At 38.5% G+C, this 17031-nt stretch overlaps 2 protein-coding genes across 3 annotated transcripts; one reads left to right on the top strand and one right to left on the bottom strand.

Annotated features, from left to right (window-relative positions):
* Positions 1-447: 447 nt before the first annotated feature.
* LOC146564565 (uncharacterized) lies at positions 448-8614 on the bottom strand. Its single transcript, XM_085292450.1, has 10 exons — positions 8482-8614; positions 3400-3516; positions 3204-3264; positions 2546-2929; positions 2432-2452; positions 2289-2339; positions 2085-2205; positions 1671-1745; positions 1333-1411; positions 448-1232 (listed from the first exon to the last, which is right to left on the bottom strand). The coding sequence occupies exons 3-10, from the start codon at positions 3262-3264 to the stop codon at positions 1158-1160; spliced, it is 867 nt and encodes a 288-aa protein (XP_085148576.1). The 5' UTR covers positions 3400-3516; positions 8482-8614; the 3' UTR covers positions 448-1157.
* Positions 5569-16747, top strand: LOC146564564 (TBC1 domain family member 15). Of its 2 annotated transcripts, none has more exons than XM_085292449.1 (10): positions 5569-6089; positions 7262-7447; positions 7583-7701; positions 7976-8079; positions 14497-14564; positions 14686-14832; positions 15267-15357; positions 15512-15660; positions 15765-15903; positions 15988-16747. In XM_085292449.1, exons 1-10 carry the CDS (start codon positions 5882-5884, stop codon positions 16154-16156), a joined length of 1380 nt encoding a protein of 459 aa, XP_085148575.1. In that variant the 5' UTR covers positions 5569-5881; the 3' UTR covers positions 16157-16747. The 2 variants fall into 2 exon arrangements, with proteins under 2 accessions (XP_085148575.1, XP_085148574.1); XM_085292448.1 differs by having other exon boundaries at positions 5571-6089; positions 15762-15903.
* The last annotated feature ends 284 nt before the right edge of the window (positions 16748-17031 follow it).

Here is a 17031-nt window from a genome sequence, read left to right as displayed (position 1 = left end):
TTCCAGGACTTCTGCCTCTCAGTAAGCATTGCCCATCAAAGTTAAAACAGAAAGCAAAAGGTATTAGCAGCAGTTACAGTTTCACTCAGTTTAAATTACAAATAGCCTCTACACATTTTCGCTAATTCTCTTTAAAACTGCAGTGCATCCATCTTTTTTAACCCTTTAAATAAGTTTCAGCAGACATGACACAGGATGTACCCAAAGTGAATGTAATTTTCACCCCTCACTTCTGTATTTTATTAACTAGTTTAGTTAAAATGGGTTCCAAAGTTCCAACGAAAAGAGAACTCCACTCAAGCGATATTGCCGCAAAGTTGCAAAACTGATGCTTGATTTCATTTCCTTAGTTACTTGGTGGTGTAACACTGGCAGGTTTATTTACCAAGGTCAAAGACACTGATGTAAAGCAAAAAAAAAAAAAAAAAAGAACTGCATAAGATCAAGTATATTAATAAAGTTGCTGTTTTTATTTATTGCTACAGACTATTTGGCAAAGTTACTGTCATCAGTATTGGTTACAGTATTGTTATGCTCACCAGCATATATTGCCTGTATTAGGCAAACTGGGCAAGAACATTGCAATGGCAGATTTCTTAAAAAGAAAAAAACCCAAAGCATTTGACAAAAAAATGAAATCCTTCCTAATTTTCAATCCTAACAGGTTTTCATTCTCCAATTACACAATATGCCACAAGTAAGGCTAGGAGAAGACTTTTTCTGACAAAGGTAATGTTGTTAGGGTTGGAGAAAGATTATTGTTACTGTGTGTCTACTGTTCCCCATCTCTAACACTGACATCTCACTTATGATTTTATGCTATATCATTTTTACAAAAATTCATGTTTTGAAACAACATTCTTGTCTGACCATCTGAAGGTCTGCAATCACAAGTACGCAAAAAAGGAATTATCATTGTTTTGCAATGCTGTGCAGGCTTTTTTTTTTTTTTTTTTTGGTCATTTAGAGTGTTTTCACACTTTCATCCTTCAGTTGAACCCACAGCGACTAGTCAGGGGTTTTTTGGGCATATGTGAACACTCTCAAAAAAGACAAAAAATATTAAGACCTGCATGAAATGTATAGAGGCACATAGTAATGCATACACATGAACATGTGTAGAAAGCATCGTACACTAATGACATGCAGCTGTCCTTCTAAGTTCTGTAATCCACATTTGCATATATATTGTCTGCACAGCTGCTGTTTGGAGCCAAGTGATTTGTTGGAGCCTGCAGAGACAAGAGGTTACATAAAAGTTGGCTTTAGTCATTTTTATCTTTGCTGTTAACTTCTGGGACAGTAAAACTTGTGTCAGTGTGGGCATTGTACCTTGACATTGATGTAAACAGGATCATCAATAGCTTTCCCTTCAGGCAGCTTCTTAGTTTGTCTGTCACAACTGACTTCTCTAAAAAGAACAAAAAAAGAAAGAGAGCAAGAAATTAAAAATGCCAGGTTGGGGAAAAGGTCATCAGAATTTTGTCACTGTGCAACAAATAAATGCATAATTATATCCTGATGACACAAATGTATCAAATGGTACAACACCAAATTACAATAATTACTTTTGGATTCGTCACAATGACACATTCAATTAAAAATAAAAGAAATGTCAAGCTTCTTAGATGGGTACGCATGTATGGTATACTTTTTCCATTAATGCAAACCTTTTGGGTGGGTTTGATAGTGCTCTGCTAAAGTTTGCATAGTATCCAGAGTCCTCCCTGGTGAGACTGCGTGACCTGGGACAATTATGATTACTGTTATTGCGGTTGTTTGTACATGATAACTAAAATTTAAACAAGGTTAACATTCGAAGCACTCTGGTATGTTTATGATAAATGAATATAATCTGCTTTGGATTATTTCTCTCTCGTACTGTACATATGCTTCACAGAAAGTTAAATTTCCACATTTAAATGTCTTTTGATTACATAAATGCTTTACATACCACACATTTGCCTGAAAAGTATCCAGATGATAAACTATGTACATCAAGTATATCAATCTGGGAAATAAAGCTCATTCAAGTTTGCTGCTTGTAGGCCACACATTCGGTTTACAAATGATGGAAAAGTTACCTCTTGTATTTTATAAAAATAAATATCCCAGCAACAAGAAGAATGATCACCACAAGAACTGCTGCAGGGATGGCTACAGACAGTATTGTTGCATGGCTCGTGTCGTTTTCATTTGCTTTTGCTGCAAAAAATAATACGTTCAGTAAAGAAAGCTGAAGTACAGAGGGTGACATACTCAACAAACTGTGTGAATATTAAACTTACTTATTGTTGTTTCAGTGGTTAAAAGGTCTTGAGTCGTATAGGAATCGGTACCTGTTGAAAAAATATTACACAGCATGATGGCAAATTTTTTTAAAAGGCTCTGTTCAATTTAAATATAAATAATGCAGAAATGAAGTTAATACCTGGCTTAGAAGCCCCCGTCTCTGTGGAGGAAACATGCAAGCTATTAATTTCATTTTTTTTGATAAATGCATAGTTTAAATTAAAAATTTTAAATAATTGATTTAAATTCTGACCATTTATGGAAAATGAGACACGGACAAGGTCCTTGATGAAACTGTATTTATCTTTCTGCACATCAATTCTTACATAGATCGCTTGCTCAATATCTGTGATGTCGGTGATCTGGAGAGAACAGTTGCCCTTGTTCGGGTCTCCGATGAGCTTAGTCTTTCCTCGGTACTTCTCAAGCACACAGTGATTATTTGGGTTAAAAACAAATGCATTCCTGTCTTTGTCCCCGTTACTGCAGTTACTTTGGTCTGATGTTACAGTTTTCCAAAAAACTGTAACATTATTAGTGGAGATTTCCTTTGGATAGCTAAAGTTGCATTGTATGGTAACGGTTGATCCAGGTTGTGCTGTGATCTTTCTTTCGACATTTATTTTCCATTTTGTATCTGCAAATAAAAACAAAGCAAGTCAGGAATTGCATTTATTTTTCAAAGGCTAATTTTAAAGCTATAATTTACATTGTAGAACAAATTGTTTATTACAAAAGCAAGGCCAGCATTAGAAAAGCACATTATATGACAGCTTCACCATCATTAGTGTATGAATCTGTGTAAATGGGTGAATGAGAAGCATATAAAGTGCTCCAAGTACCATATTTACTACATACTGAAAGTGCATTTCCAATTTAAATCATACACATGAGCTTATTATCTCACTCACCTTTTGAATTACAAGCCAGAATCAATACTGAAATGAAACCAATAAGGCCTGGCAGCTGCATCTAGCCAAAGCAAGACAGTCACAGGTTAGTAGACAAAATCCCGATTTAGTTTTACAGAATTCCCATCACATGTAGCCAACATACTGTACAGCAAATTGCCTATAGTCTACTATTTAGCACATAGTAAATACTCACTATGAGAGGAGGGAGGTGTAAGAAAATGATGTTCCTTTGTGCTTTCTCAGTATGTATTAGATCTCTGCACTGATGTGAAATGACATGGGTCTGTTTCCCGTTGCACTCTAATGATCACTTGAAAAAAAAAAAAAAAAAAAAGGAAGTTGGGAAAGAAAAGTGAACGCCGTCCCCACAATAACTATGTTCAACTTTCAAATTTTAAGCACATATACTGTATATCAGAAACACTCTCTTCCTTCTCTTATATCATTAAATTTTTACATATTAACCAAAGTGTAAAAGTTGCACTTTGCTGAACTCCTCCCTTTTTTTTTCTCTCTGATTAACATTTGTGAAAAACATAGCAGGTCAGTGTCACAACAGCAGAGAGGTGTTTGCAAAACTGTCACTTCTAACCCAACAGTGTAGTCTAGTGCATTTACAGTTGACCTTCCACTCTGTCAAAAATATTAAACCAGACTATAATTTCTATTAATTGAGGAGGATTGAGCTTTACACCTGACTATATGGCACGTGAACAAAGGATAGATGATATTATGTTATTGGAAAAAAAAAAAAGACTGAGTTGCAAGTTGGATTAGACCTGGTTTGTGTTTTTCCTTATCACACAGAAGAGATTCCGTGAATTTGTAATGTGATATTTTTGGTAACAAGAAGTAATTATAGCTAGACAAATATTTGTATTGATGTCAAAAATTGCACAGCGTAGAGGTCAAATCAAATATATGGACCCACCTACTCTGGTGACCCCTTGTGAATGAGTGGTAGTAGACTGCAGAGGCCTCGTCAGGCCAGGACTCTACAGTCTATTTACACCTACAGGCCAGTGGACACTGTTTCAGTGATGAGGATGTAACATCCTGGACAGGGTGGAACGCTGGTTTGAGCGAGGTACTCATAGCCATTAATCAGTGGTTGTTTATCAATGGTCATTAGAATTTCCATAATTATGTTGAAGGAACTGATCCCCCAGCCCATTGTTCCTTCAGTGGGCTGGTTTCAGTCATTATGCAAATATACTGTTTATAAGATTGGGGAAACCTGCAGTCAGCTAAGACTGAAGAAGTCACTTGCATGGGTGACGAAACATTTCTCCCACTGAAGACGCTACGTCCAGAGGAAAAGAATCAACTTTTGGAGAGAGTGGCAGCTTTCTTACCATAAGCTGGGTACTATTTGGTGTGTGGAGTGGCTGATTATGCACAAAATATATGTGGTAGCAACATTCACTGGCCACTTTATTAGGTTCACTTTGCTGATACTGAGTTGGACCTCCTTTTGCCTCCAGAGCTGCTTTAATTCTTTATGGTATAGATTCAGCAAGATGCTGGAAACATTCCTCAGAGATTTTGGTCCATGTTGACATGACAGCATCACGCAGTTGCTGCAGATTTGTCAGCTAGACATCCATGATGAGAATCTCCCAGCCGACCACCTCCCAAAAGTGCTCTATTAGATTGAGATCTGGTGACTGCAGGGGTCATTAAACATAACAATGACTTCATATGAATTAACTCGTTATGTTTAAGAAACCAGTTATGATTAGAGCTCTTTGACATGGTATGCTAACCTGCTGGTAGCAGTCAAGATGGATACACTGTGGTCACAGGGGGGTAAAATGGTCTGCATCAATATTCAAGTTAGCTTTCAAATCTAAATAATCATAAATTGTTTTTTTTAATGTTATAAAATATTTCCCCCGCCATTTTGCTACTAGCAGCAGCCTGAACTACTTATACAAGACACGATGGATTCATGCTTTTATGTTGTTTTCTCCAAATTCTGACCAGACATTTTTAGAGTTTTCTATTGTAATGAAAAATTTGGTCTTCTGCTGCTGCAGTTCATGTGCTTGGGTGTCCAGAGATGCTCGTCTGTATCCCTTGGCTGTAAAGTGATTATTGGAGTTCCTTCTTATCACTTCAAAGAAATAGCTGATATGAACTGCTACTCACTGGATATTTTCTTCTTTTTTTTTTACCCAGGCCATTCTCTGCAAACCTTAGAGATGGTTATGCGTGAAAGCACCAGTGGTCAACGGTTTGGGAAATACTCAGATCAGCCAGTTAGCGAAATCCCTCTTCTGGGGGACATTTGCTAAATACAACCACTAGATGGAGCAAGATATACGCACAAGTCCACTGTGAACTTTAGCACATGGGTTTTGACTCCACCTGGAATGTGGGGCAAATTGGGATCTTAAAGGTGCAGTCATATGACTCCCAGATGGCTGAATGAGAGTTGTGCTCGCTGGATATGCTTTCCTGAAAGTCATTCCGACGGGTTTAGCAAAGTTAAAACGACTCGACCACGCTGCTGGAAATGAGTCTTGAATGCTTTCAGTTGTAGCTCACGGAGGGAGACGAGCTGTGTTGTTTAGGAAGCGGTGGGCCATAGGAGGATGATTATGTTGCCTGTTATGTGGATGCAGCGCGAATGACAAACTTCACCCCTGCGTCATTTAAAACCGCAGCCACACATGGAAGATCTAAACACAGGAAATCCAAGGCAGACCGCAGGGGAACGGTTGACAGCCAGCAGCCCCCAGCTGGATGGAGGCTCTCAGAGGACAGTAGCAGCGATCTGCTCTCCTGCTCTGGCTGTAGCGCGCCTCACTTTACCCAGAGTCATGGACGCCGAGGGGAGGGTCGACGAGTCAAGACTGAGGATGCATATCTTCAAAAACGGTTTCTAAAACGCACAACTTACTTGCAAGTAGTTTTTAATGTAAACTTGATTCGTGCAGTTTTGCAGGAGACATGAAGTAAGACTGCTTGTCCGCACTTCCGTTTTAATACTTTAGTGAGTACGGAAGGCCAAGCAGAAATCTTAAAATATCTAATTATCCACGTTTAGAAAAGCAAACTCTTTTCTCATCTAGTTCATTATAAGTTTGAGAGATAATTGCGTTTTTCTGTATTGATACACTATAACAGGACAGGGGCTGGCAATCAGCGCAGTCCATGAAGCAGCTGGATTTAAAGCTGTAGTTTCTCACACCGACTGTTGCTGAGGCCTCAGGTTGTTGTGAACAAACCTGAATGCACCGCACCTGCTGATAAAAGGCGTGACTGCATTCGCTCAATGTGTGTTTTTAGAGAAATTTAATTTGACTCTTTGGAAAAATAAAAATGGGCTATAGTGTTTTGACAAAATATACATGTGTCCATTTTAGCACCGTTTTGGTGTACGGTAAAAATTAACATGATTTTTTTTTTTTTTTTTTTTAAATGGGTTTTCATTCTTAAGATTAAATCAGGTGACGCTTTGCCTCTGGGGAAAAGCACAACCAGACGCTTCTGTAAAGTCCAACATTTCACTGTTCACCAGACCGCCTGGAGCAAAGAAGTCCAGCGTGACTACTGTGATAAAGCGGCTCCATTTATAGGGTTGGTAGGATTTCTAGGAGTGAGATCACATGAGTGTCAATGGCTCCATAAACATATGCTGTGAACTAGAAGAAGCAAAAACGGACAGAATACGTCTGTGTTCTAGCTGTATTTTTAGTGTCTTAAATGCAAGAAGACTGTCATCTCATGCCAGAACTTATCAGCACTTCAGCAATCCTGCTGAATCTGTCCTCTTTGTGGAGGATGTTGAACTCCACCAGAGACTAAGACGTTACAAATGGCCTCTTAAATATTTGTCTCAGCAGGCTCAAGCTCACTAAAATATGTATTTGCAGTCTTGTTGCTTTGATTTACATCTAAAATTTGTTCCTTTCAGGTTTGATCTTCCCATGCTCTCTTTCAGACCAGTGGTGACTGGTTTAACTAAATGTTAGGAGGTCACGTAATGTTTTATCTTCAAGCACAATTGTCCACTGACAATGATTGAAAGGTCTGCACTCTCTGTCCAGGTGGGGTGTGTCCATCTGAGCGTGGTCTCGCGTGGCGGTTTTTGTTCGGGATGTACCCGTGTGGTTCAACAGCTTTAGAGCGCTCGTTGCTGCAGGACCAGTTGGCCGTACGTTATCAGGTGATGAAGAGAAAATGGCAGCACTTCCTCCCCTCAGCCATGCGAATGCGCCTCAATGGTACTGATGGTAAGTTGTACGGCTGTCCGTTAAAAGCCACGTACAGTAGATTCCTTCTTTTTCCAATTTTTTTTTCTATTGTTGTTTGTTTTTAACTGCCGTGATTTCTCACTCTTTTCCCTAAATATCTTATATGTGATCAAGCTGAGTTGCTGGCAGCCGTCAGGTACTTTGACCAGAGACAGGCACAGACCCAGCAACAGTCTCAGGACAGGTCAGAGGCGGTCAGAGTTAGAATGGCTTTTTTGGAGCTTCAGGCACAGGTCAGTTCAACTAAACATCTGTGAGTATTATTGTGACCTGTCTGATGTCTGGCTTTTTGCTTCTTTTACGCATACTTGTCTCTACTCACTATTGTTCTGCATTGTTTTTTGTTAAGTTATATTTAAAATGTTCCCTTTGGTTTTTCTTTGTAGAACATAAGAACAGTTTAAAGTGAGGGAAATAAAATAAATGCAGTATATTTATTCAAATGAATTTGTTAAAGGGTTTGCCATTTACCTACTACCTCTTTGTACTAACTTTTCCTATAAACAGATATTGTTTGAGCGGGTCACATTTGACCGTGAGGAGCTGCAGGAAGCCATTCGAATCATTGATAAAGATGTGCCCCGAACCAACAGAGACCTGAGCTATTACCAGTAAGTGATTATCAGTTATGGTATTTTTTTTTAACTAACTTTGATAATTTTTTAAAGAGGTCTGCATACACTTATTTTGTTTGTCTGTCACTACTGATCAAGCACCACATATCTTTCACAGCAGCCAGCAGCAAAAAATAAACTTGGCAATATCCAATTGTTTAAATTGAAGACGTATCGGTTCATTAGTAACAATGACGGTAAAACCATCGTGTATCTCTGCCGTCCGCTTGTTTATTTACCACATAAACCTTCCACAATAAAGCTCAAGATCCTGTTGAAATTTTTCAAAATAAGCTGAAATGATGGGAAAATACATTATTCGCAAATATTAAATTTCAGAATATGCATCAAAAAAATTACCTCAAATAAAAACGTGAAGTAACTATAAATGGCGCTTACAGTCAACACGTGGATGCAGGCACAGAAAATACCAGCATGGCCAGTGAAGATGAGGCAGAACCAAGTAGCTCCAAACAGAAGGACCGGTCAAAACAAATTGAGGACCTTATTCCTAAACTAGGGGCTACCTCTGTAGCATGGAAATGGTTTGGGTATAAAAAGTCTGACACAGACCAGAAAACTGTACTATGCAAATTATGCCGCAAATGGGTCCTAACCACAGACTCAAACACGACAAACTTCTACCACCTACGCAAGAATCACGTGAAAGAGTATGGAGAGAGTTTACAGATGAATAGCCAAAAAGAGCCATCATGTGCTAAAAAATAAACTTTACAGAGGGGGTCTGTCACACTGTTGGGGAGGCTGCAAAGCATAAAGAATGCGGTTAAATGTCCCCTGGAGCACCTTGGAAATAGTTTTGAGCAGTGGTAAGGCATCATGGCAGTTGTTGTTCACACTTCTGATCATCTGATTATCTCAGCAGTTTGAAGCAGCTAAACATTCCCTTAAGAATGTTCTTCTGATACAATACCATGTCACAATTAACACAGAATAACTTCAACCCCCCCCCAAACATTACAGTCCTGTTTAACTTACAGGGAGTGCAGAATTATTAGGCAAGTTGTATTTTTGAGGAATAATTTTATTATTGAACAACAACCATGTTCTCAATGAACCCAAAAAACTCATTAATATCAAAGCTGAATGTTCTTGGAAGTAGTTTTTAGCTTGTTTTTCGTTTTAACTATTTTAGGGGGATATCTGTGTGTGCAGGTGACTATTACTGTGCATAATTATTAGGCAACTTAACAAAAAACAAATATATACCCATTTCAATTATTTATTTTTACCAGTGAAACCAATATAACATCTCCACATTCACAAATATACATTTCTGACATTCAAAAACAAAACAAAAACAAATCAGCGACCAATATAGCCACCTTTCTTTGCAAGGACACTCAAAAGCCTGCCATCCATGGATTCTGTCAGTGTTTTGATCTGTTCACCATCAACATTGCGTGCAGCAGCAACCACAGCCTCCCAGACACTGTTCAGAGAGGTGTACTGTTTTCCCTCCTTGTAAATCTCACATTTGATGATGGACCACAGGTTCTCAATGGGGTTCAGATCAGGTGAACAAGGAGGCCATGTCATTAGTTTTTCTTCTTTTATACCCTTTCTTGCCAGCCACACTGTGGAGTACTTGGACGCGTGTGATGGAGCATTGTCCTGCATGAAAATCATGTTTTTCTTGAAGGATGCAGACTTCTTCCTGTACCACTGCTTGAAGAAGGTGTCTTCCAGAAACTGGCAGTAGGACTGGGAGTTGAGCTTGACTCCATCCTCAACCCGAAAAGGCCCCACAAGCTCATCTTTGATGATACCAGCCCAAACCAGTACTCCACCTCCACCTTGCTGGCGTCTGAGTCGGACTGGAGCTCTCTGCCCTTTACCAATCCAGCCACGGGCCCATCCATCTGGCCCATCAAGACTCACTCTCATTTCATCAGTCCATAAAACCTTAGAAAATCAGTCTTGAGATATTTCTTGGCCCAGTCTTGACGTTTCAGCTTGTGTGTCTTGTTCAGTGGTGGTCGTCTTTCAGCCTTTCTTACCTTGGCCATGTCTCTGAGTATTGCACACCTTGTGCTTTTGGGCACTCCAGTGATGTTGCAGCTCTGAAATATGGCCAAACCGGTGGCAAGTGGCATCTTGGCAGCTGCACGCTTGACTTTTCTCAGTTCATGGGCAGTTATTTTGCGCCTTGGTTTTTCCACACGCTTCTTGCGACCCTGTTGACTATTTTGAATGAAACGCTTGATTGTTCGATGATCACGCTTCAGAAGCTTTGCAATTTTGAGACTGCTGCATCCCTCTGCAAGATATCTCACTATTTTTGACTTTTCTGAGCCCGTCAAGTCCTTCTTTTGACCCATTTTGCCAAAGGAAAGGAAGTTGCCTAATAATTATGCACACCTGATATAGGGTGTTGATGTCATTAGACCACACCCCTTCTCATTACAGAGATGCACATCACCTAATATGCTTAATTGGTAGTAGGCTTTTGAGCCTATACAGCTTGGAGTAAGACAACATGCATGAAGAGGATGATGTGGACAAAATACTCATTTGCCTAATAATTCTGCACTCCCTGTATTTCTCTGTGCGTGTGTGTGTTTCAAACAAGGGTTTTACTAACACTGAGTCATCAGTGTAATGTCAGAGACACCCACTGCTGGGCGTCACATATTTATTTTGAGTTCAGAATCTGTAAGTCTGTGGTCTCCATCTTTTTAACACTGATACTTTGTCGGCATTGAGACAGCTATCAGGTAGTCCACACCTGCACTGAAATTTATTGAGATTTCAATATTACATAGATTTGTTGCTTATTACTGTACCAATTGCTGTTTAAATGAAATAAAACTGTATAAAGCTTTTGAATTAGAGGCCTTTCATTGTCATTATACAGCAAGCTGCTGTCAAAATGGAACACAAAACTGTCACAGTTACCCAAAAGTGACCCATTATTAGGTTGAAAAATAACAGCTGTGCATCAACAGGTGTTCAAGCATAAGTAGTATAACATATGATGTAAATATAGATAAAATCTGCGCATGTAGGCCAACACAAATGGGGTATATAGGTCAACACGCATACTAATTCCCCTTTATAAAAGTCATAAAAAACAAACTTTTAAAGTAAAACACTTTTTAATTTCAGCATGATATGTAGACAGATTGAAAATGTAAAAGTGAGGTCGGCGGTAAAATGTGACATGATATTTGTATGCAAGCTATAACTTGATATTTAGAATTCCCATATCATTAGTTATATGCCTATTTATGTTGGCAATACAAACAATGGCATTAAGAAAAACTGTTTTAAATAACTCTATACAGCATTATTATCATCACGCTGACCTTCAAATCAGTCTGACTTTGGAGGAGAGGTAAGAGTTTAAATCTAACATATTTTAAATCTTTATATGGTAAATTATTTATTTTGACAATACAAAACATGCTTGTAAGAAGTCCTTTTGAGTAATTATGCTTACCATCAGAATGACAATAACTGAGGTCATGATCATGAGGTAATGTGGTTATGGTACAGAGTTATATACTGTAGTTGTACATTTGAGAGTTGTAGAGATAAGTATTTTGTAATTTCACAGTGACTTAACAAATATCAATACAATATTACACAGAGTATAGATAAATATAATATACAGAGTATTCTAAAAATTTAAGATACCACTCATTGTGGTACTGTACAGGAGAGAACTTAATGCACCAAGAAGAATACTCTTAATAAAAGAGGATGTGGTAGAGAGGGGAGTCAGTGCAAAGTTTACCGTTGTACTGGTGTTTGAGAAGAAACAGTTTCTTTTTGGTCCCCCTTGATCTACAAGTCGCTGTAGCTGATGCCAGAGGTGAGCAAGTTGAATCAGTCAGAACAAGGATGTGATGGATCCTCTAAAATATAACCCAATTTCCAACCTTTCTTTTATCTAAAAATAAAAAAATCTTACAAAGTAGTGGAACAGATCATCTGCAGAGAATGGTTTATTTGAGGAGTTTCAGTCAGGTTTCGGAGCTCATTACAGTACAAAAACAGCTTTAGTGAGGGTTACAAATTATATTCTTATGGCCTCTGACAGTGGACTCATACATCTGCTTGTCCTGCTAGAGTGGGGAACTCCAGTGTACTGAAGGTTTTAGATGTGTCCTTGAGCCAACACAGCTGATTTAAATGGCCAAAACACCTCCTCAACATGTCTTGAAGTCTCCAGAGGCCTTGTAATGAATTAATCTTTATTCATCTAAAACCTGCAGGACAGGCCCTTGAGGCCTGGAGTTCCCTACCCCTGTGCTAGACCTTTAACATTAAATGCAACATTAAATACTGTTCACCATAATGTTTTACTACAGTAATTACAAAATCCTGTAGGTATTAAAGGTAATGTGCTGTGCAGTAGTATGAGTCATATCTATCTAACAGATTCAAATTTGTTCATGTTAATGGAGTCTTCTTCAAACACTAAGGTTAATTATGGAGTTCCACAGGGTTCCACACTAGAACCAGTTCTGTACAGTCTGTTTACACAGAAGGCATAGCATACATTTTCGCTGCTCTGCAGATGATACCCAGGTCTCCATGAAACCAGATAATACACGTAACGATTTGCCTCTAATGACCTCTATTGACCTCTAATTTCTTGCTTCTGAATTCAGATAAAACTCAGGTTTTTGTGTTCAGCCCTAAAAATCTTAGAAATGTGATGTCTAACCAGATCCTTACTCTGGATGGCATGTACCGTGATCTCCAGTAACACTGTGAGGAATCTTTGAGTCTTTATTAATTAGGCCATGTCCTTCAATGGACATAATGAACAAATATGTAGGAATGATTTCTTCCATTTTGGCAATATCTCCAAAATTAAAAATGTCCTGTCTCAAGTTGACGCTGTAATTCGTTATCAGGTTTTCCTAAAACTCCCTGAAAAGCCTTCAGTTGTTCCAAAATGCTACAGCAAGACTACTGCCAGGACTAGAAAAAGCATATTTCTCCTATTTTGGCTTCCCTGTTCCATCCAGAATTGAATTTAAAATCCTTCTCCTCACATACAAGGTCTTGAATAATCAAGCCACATGTTATCTTAAAGACATCATAGTACCATGTCACCCCATTAGAGCACTGCACCCTCAGACTTTTGGTTTACTTGTGGTTTCTAGAATATTTAAAAGTAGAATTCAGCTTTAAGGTCCTTCCTCTGTGGAACCACCGCAGTTTGGATTCGGGAGACAGACGCTGTCTGTGCTTTTAAGATTAGGCTTAAAACTTTCCACTTAGGTTTAGATTTCTTCCTATTAAAAGTTTTTCCTTCCCACAGTCACCAAAGTGCTTGCTCATAGGGGTGTTTTTCGGTCTATGATGGTAGGGTCTTTACATTACAATATAAAGCACCTTGGCAGCTATTGTTGTGATTTGGTGCTATATAAATAGAATTGAATTGAAAATATTTTACACACTGTTGAGGCAGCAGGAAGTGAACAAGTCAAATGGGGCAGAGAGGACCTGGTGATCTTCTGAGCTGTATTAATTGATGTGCTGTAGCCTCCTCTCTGCTTCAGTGCAGCTCCTGTATCTCACCATGAGACAACATTTAGACACATGACACAATGGTCAGTGAATAATCATTTGTTCACTGATTGGAAAAATGTGTCATGTATCGGCATCATGTTAGAGATGATGATGTGTAGATTCTTCAGTCTAAACTACATTTCAGATTCTAAATTTGGACTAACTGCGGCTTAAAATGAGTTTTTGAATCGAGGCTACAGATATCTGAGTGAGCGGTGGTAAGCTCCAAGACCAGTGTGACACTGAACTGGCAAAGTGGGTGGGAAGTAGGAGAAAAGGAAATATTCTGAAGGCCTTTCATTAATAAGATATTTATGTTCACACTTTTAAATACAGCCAATAAATGCTGTTAACCAACAGATGATTTTAAAAAATTTAGTTGTACATTTTTAATGCATTTTGACAAAATTTTTCCTCTTTTCTATGCAAATGACCCAAATCAGTGTTACTGGGTATGAATAGCATTTAATGTTCATAATTAAACTGCCTTTTTTGCAGTTTCTGTCACCTGCATTTTGTTCTTGAGGAGCTTAATCATTTTAAACATTTAAATTTTGGGTAGGAATCCAGCTTGCTCTATTAAGGAAAAGTGAAGTTGGGTAAATGATGACTAAGTGGACAACACTGAATAAAAACCCCTCGCTTCGTTTTCTTTCTTAGAAACTTAAAATTATTTAACTGACTTTCAATTGAAGACTTAGTAGTTAAATGTCACATCTGACAATCTCTCCATGAGTGAAGGTTTAATTTGGGGCATAAAGCATCACCAGTGTTACGCATCAAAACAAGTTTTGGCAGCTGTGTTGAACTAATTCTGCTTATTTATAACATACTAATATTGTTTGTGTCTGTGGATGTTTGCAGGAATGAAGGCTTAGGCAATCTGTTGGTTCTGCGAGAAATTCTTATCACTTATGCTGCTTTTCATCCAGGTAAACGACCCTGTGTCAGGTTTGCTGACTCGGTCTGGATCAGATGGATTTAAAGGTTGTTTGTTGAGCTATAAAAAAGAGGCTAACTGTTTATGCATTGCTCCCTTTGCTGTAAATCCAGAGGTCAGTTATGCCCAGGGGATGAATGACCTGTGCAGCCGATTCCTGGAGGTCCTCGACTGTGAGGTTGACACTTTCTGGAGTTTTTCGTGCTACATGGAGAAATTCTCCAAGGACTTCAGGGCCGATGGTCTACACAGGAAAATGGGTAGCGATAACAAAACAGATATTTAAAAAAAATACTTTGACACCAAATAGTGTTTTGTTTATGTCTGCCACACCCACTGTTGTCATGGTGTAAGATCTGTAAATTAAACTTTCCTTTTCTGTTTCAGATAATAAATTTCATTCAGCTTCTGCACCGTTGTGCTCATATGCACCCTTATTTTAATAGTTCAGTCAAGCACTGCCTGCTTTTTTCTTTTTATCCAAAGAGTAATATGTTACTTTATGACCCCTAGTGGTCAAACAAAGACACTAACTTTATTTCCAGGGTAGAAATTTGATGGTAGGTCGGATATGCAGAACAAAATCATATTAGCCCAAAATCCAATTAAAATAGAATTAAGTCTCTATAAAAACAAAAAAATGTTTTGTATAAATTAGTTTAGTTAAAGTATAAAAGTTTTGTTTAACATCTAGAGTTGGAGGCAGCTCTGCTGAAGGAACTGGACCCTCCGCTTTATGCTCATCTGGTGAAAGGCAACATGGAGAGGTTTACGTTTTGTCACAGGTAGATCTGCAAGGCTTTGTTTTTCTGTGCTCTATTTTATTTATTTATTTTGAGTTTTCAAATGCAGTTTTGCAAGGTTTTTTTGTTTTGTTTTGTTTCCCCCCCCACACAAACGTCTTATTTACATGTAAGCACATGTTGCCCCTCCTTTAAGGTGGCTGCTGCTTGGTTTCCAGAGGGAGTTTGAACACAGCGAAGCACTACGCTTGTTCGAGATCCTGAGCTGTGACCACCTGGAGCTCATCTCACAGCAAGTCGACCGAGCTCGTTACCAGGAAAGAGTTGCTCAGAAATTCAGCACAGGTAAAGCCCGGAAACACAAAAGAAAAAGTAGAAAAACCCCCACAAAAAACACAAACCTCTTTGCTACTTCTTATTATGCCCTTGCCTTGTGATATTGCCAGAAGACGGTTCAGAGTCAGAGCTGCAGGCGATCAACACTGACTTCACCTTTGAGCTCTTCATCTGTGCAGCCATCCTTTTAGAGCACAGAGAGTCTCTGTTGCAGTGCCCAGATGACTTTCAGCTCCTCCACTATACTAACGGGTTTGTTTTTGTGCTGCATCACACGGCTCATCACAAATAAGATGTGCATGTGTTAGTTAATGTGTGTGTGTGTGCTTTGTGCAGCCTTCAGGGGACACTGGACCTGAACAGTATACTGAAGAAAGCCGAGCATCATTTCTACAACTACTGCAAGCGCTGTGCTTGGGATTTTACGAATGGTCGCTGCAGGCCTGATCGGAGCAAACACGAGGACTTTTTTTATCATCTCCGTAGTTTATTTGTTTTAAAATGATTTTATTTTTTTTTTAATGATCTCACAGGTTGTAATCTGTAGCTGACAGTTAATCCCTACATGCACTTTTTGATGCCACTTACTTTTTTGTCTGAGGGAAACACTAATGTACTGCTGGTTGCTGCTCACTTTAAATTTGCTCACTCATCACTATGAGTACGTGCACACTATTTATTGTCTTATAGTTGACCAACACTGGGTGCAAGTTGTTGTGCGGTGATTTTTTATTTTATTTTATTTTTTTATGCAAGGTCTAATCTTTTATTACTTCACAGTAGGAGCTTTGTTTTATTTTTTTTTCCAGGTTGTTAGCAGTTTATAAATAGGCCCGGTCTCTTCGCTGGCAGTTATATTTAATGGTAGATGACACGTGTCAGAGGGGCCTACAGTATGTGTACCACAAAGTGTCCAAGAAACCACATTGCATAACTGTCCTAAATAGAGAATGACAAACATGCACACTACACTATGAATGTTTAAAAAAATGTACCTCAGTAAAAGTGTTGAAGATTTTTATTCTGCTGGTGAATAAACCTGTTTCATTTACATTTTTGAATTTTTTTAAATAAAAGATGACCTTGTGTTTTGAAAGACCCTGTTTTACTATGTGAATTGATTGAGCTGAATTAAAGTCATTTGATATGTAGGAATGCAAAAGAAGATCCTCTAAGAAGCCTTAACATCAAATCTGAATAACTGTGCAACTTCAGACACATAAAAAAGATGGACTTTACAGGCAATTATCACAAATGAGGTCAGTGCTATAAAAAATAGTTCTGCTAAAGTGAGTTAATGTGCACCATGCAATATTTACAAGCTGTTTTTAATAAAAACAGTGTCCTCACTCATCACCATTTATGGAGTATGTGAACCTA

This window comes from Mchenga conophoros, linkage group LG11, assembly GCF_057382185.1.
Source record: "Mchenga conophoros isolate Kocher_MC1m ecotype Shallow Benthic linkage group LG11, M_conophoros_male_GT1.1, whole genome shotgun sequence".
Taxonomy (NCBI): Eukaryota; Metazoa; Chordata; class Actinopteri; order Cichliformes; family Cichlidae; genus Mchenga; species Mchenga conophoros.
Note: the sequence above shows the minus strand (reverse complement) of the source record. Positions and strands in the feature narration are given on the sequence as shown.

Coding starts and splice junctions, on each gene's coding strand:
- LOC146564565 (XM_085292450.1), bottom strand. CDS start 3,264: ATGCAGCTGCCAGGCCTTATTGGTTTCATTTCAGTATTGATTCTGGCT. Junction 2,206..2,288: donor AACCACTGAAACAACAATAA/GTAAGTTTAATA, acceptor TATTTTTTGCAG/CAAAAGCAAATGAAAACGAC. Junction 1,746..2,084: donor ATTTTTATAAAATACAAGAG/GTAACTTTTCCA, acceptor TAATTGTCCCAG/GTCACGCAGTCTCACCAGGG.
- LOC146564564 (XM_085292448.1), top strand. CDS start 5,882: ATGGAAGATCTAAACACAGGAAATCCAAGGCAGACCGCAGGGGAACGG. Junction 7,702..7,975: donor TTTTGGAGCTTCAGGCACAG/GTCAGTTCAACT, acceptor TCCTATAAACAG/ATATTGTTTGAGCGGGTCAC. Junction 15,358..15,511: donor AGGTTTACGTTTTGTCACAG/GTAGATCTGCAA, acceptor CCCTCCTTTAAG/GTGGCTGCTGCTTGGTTTCC.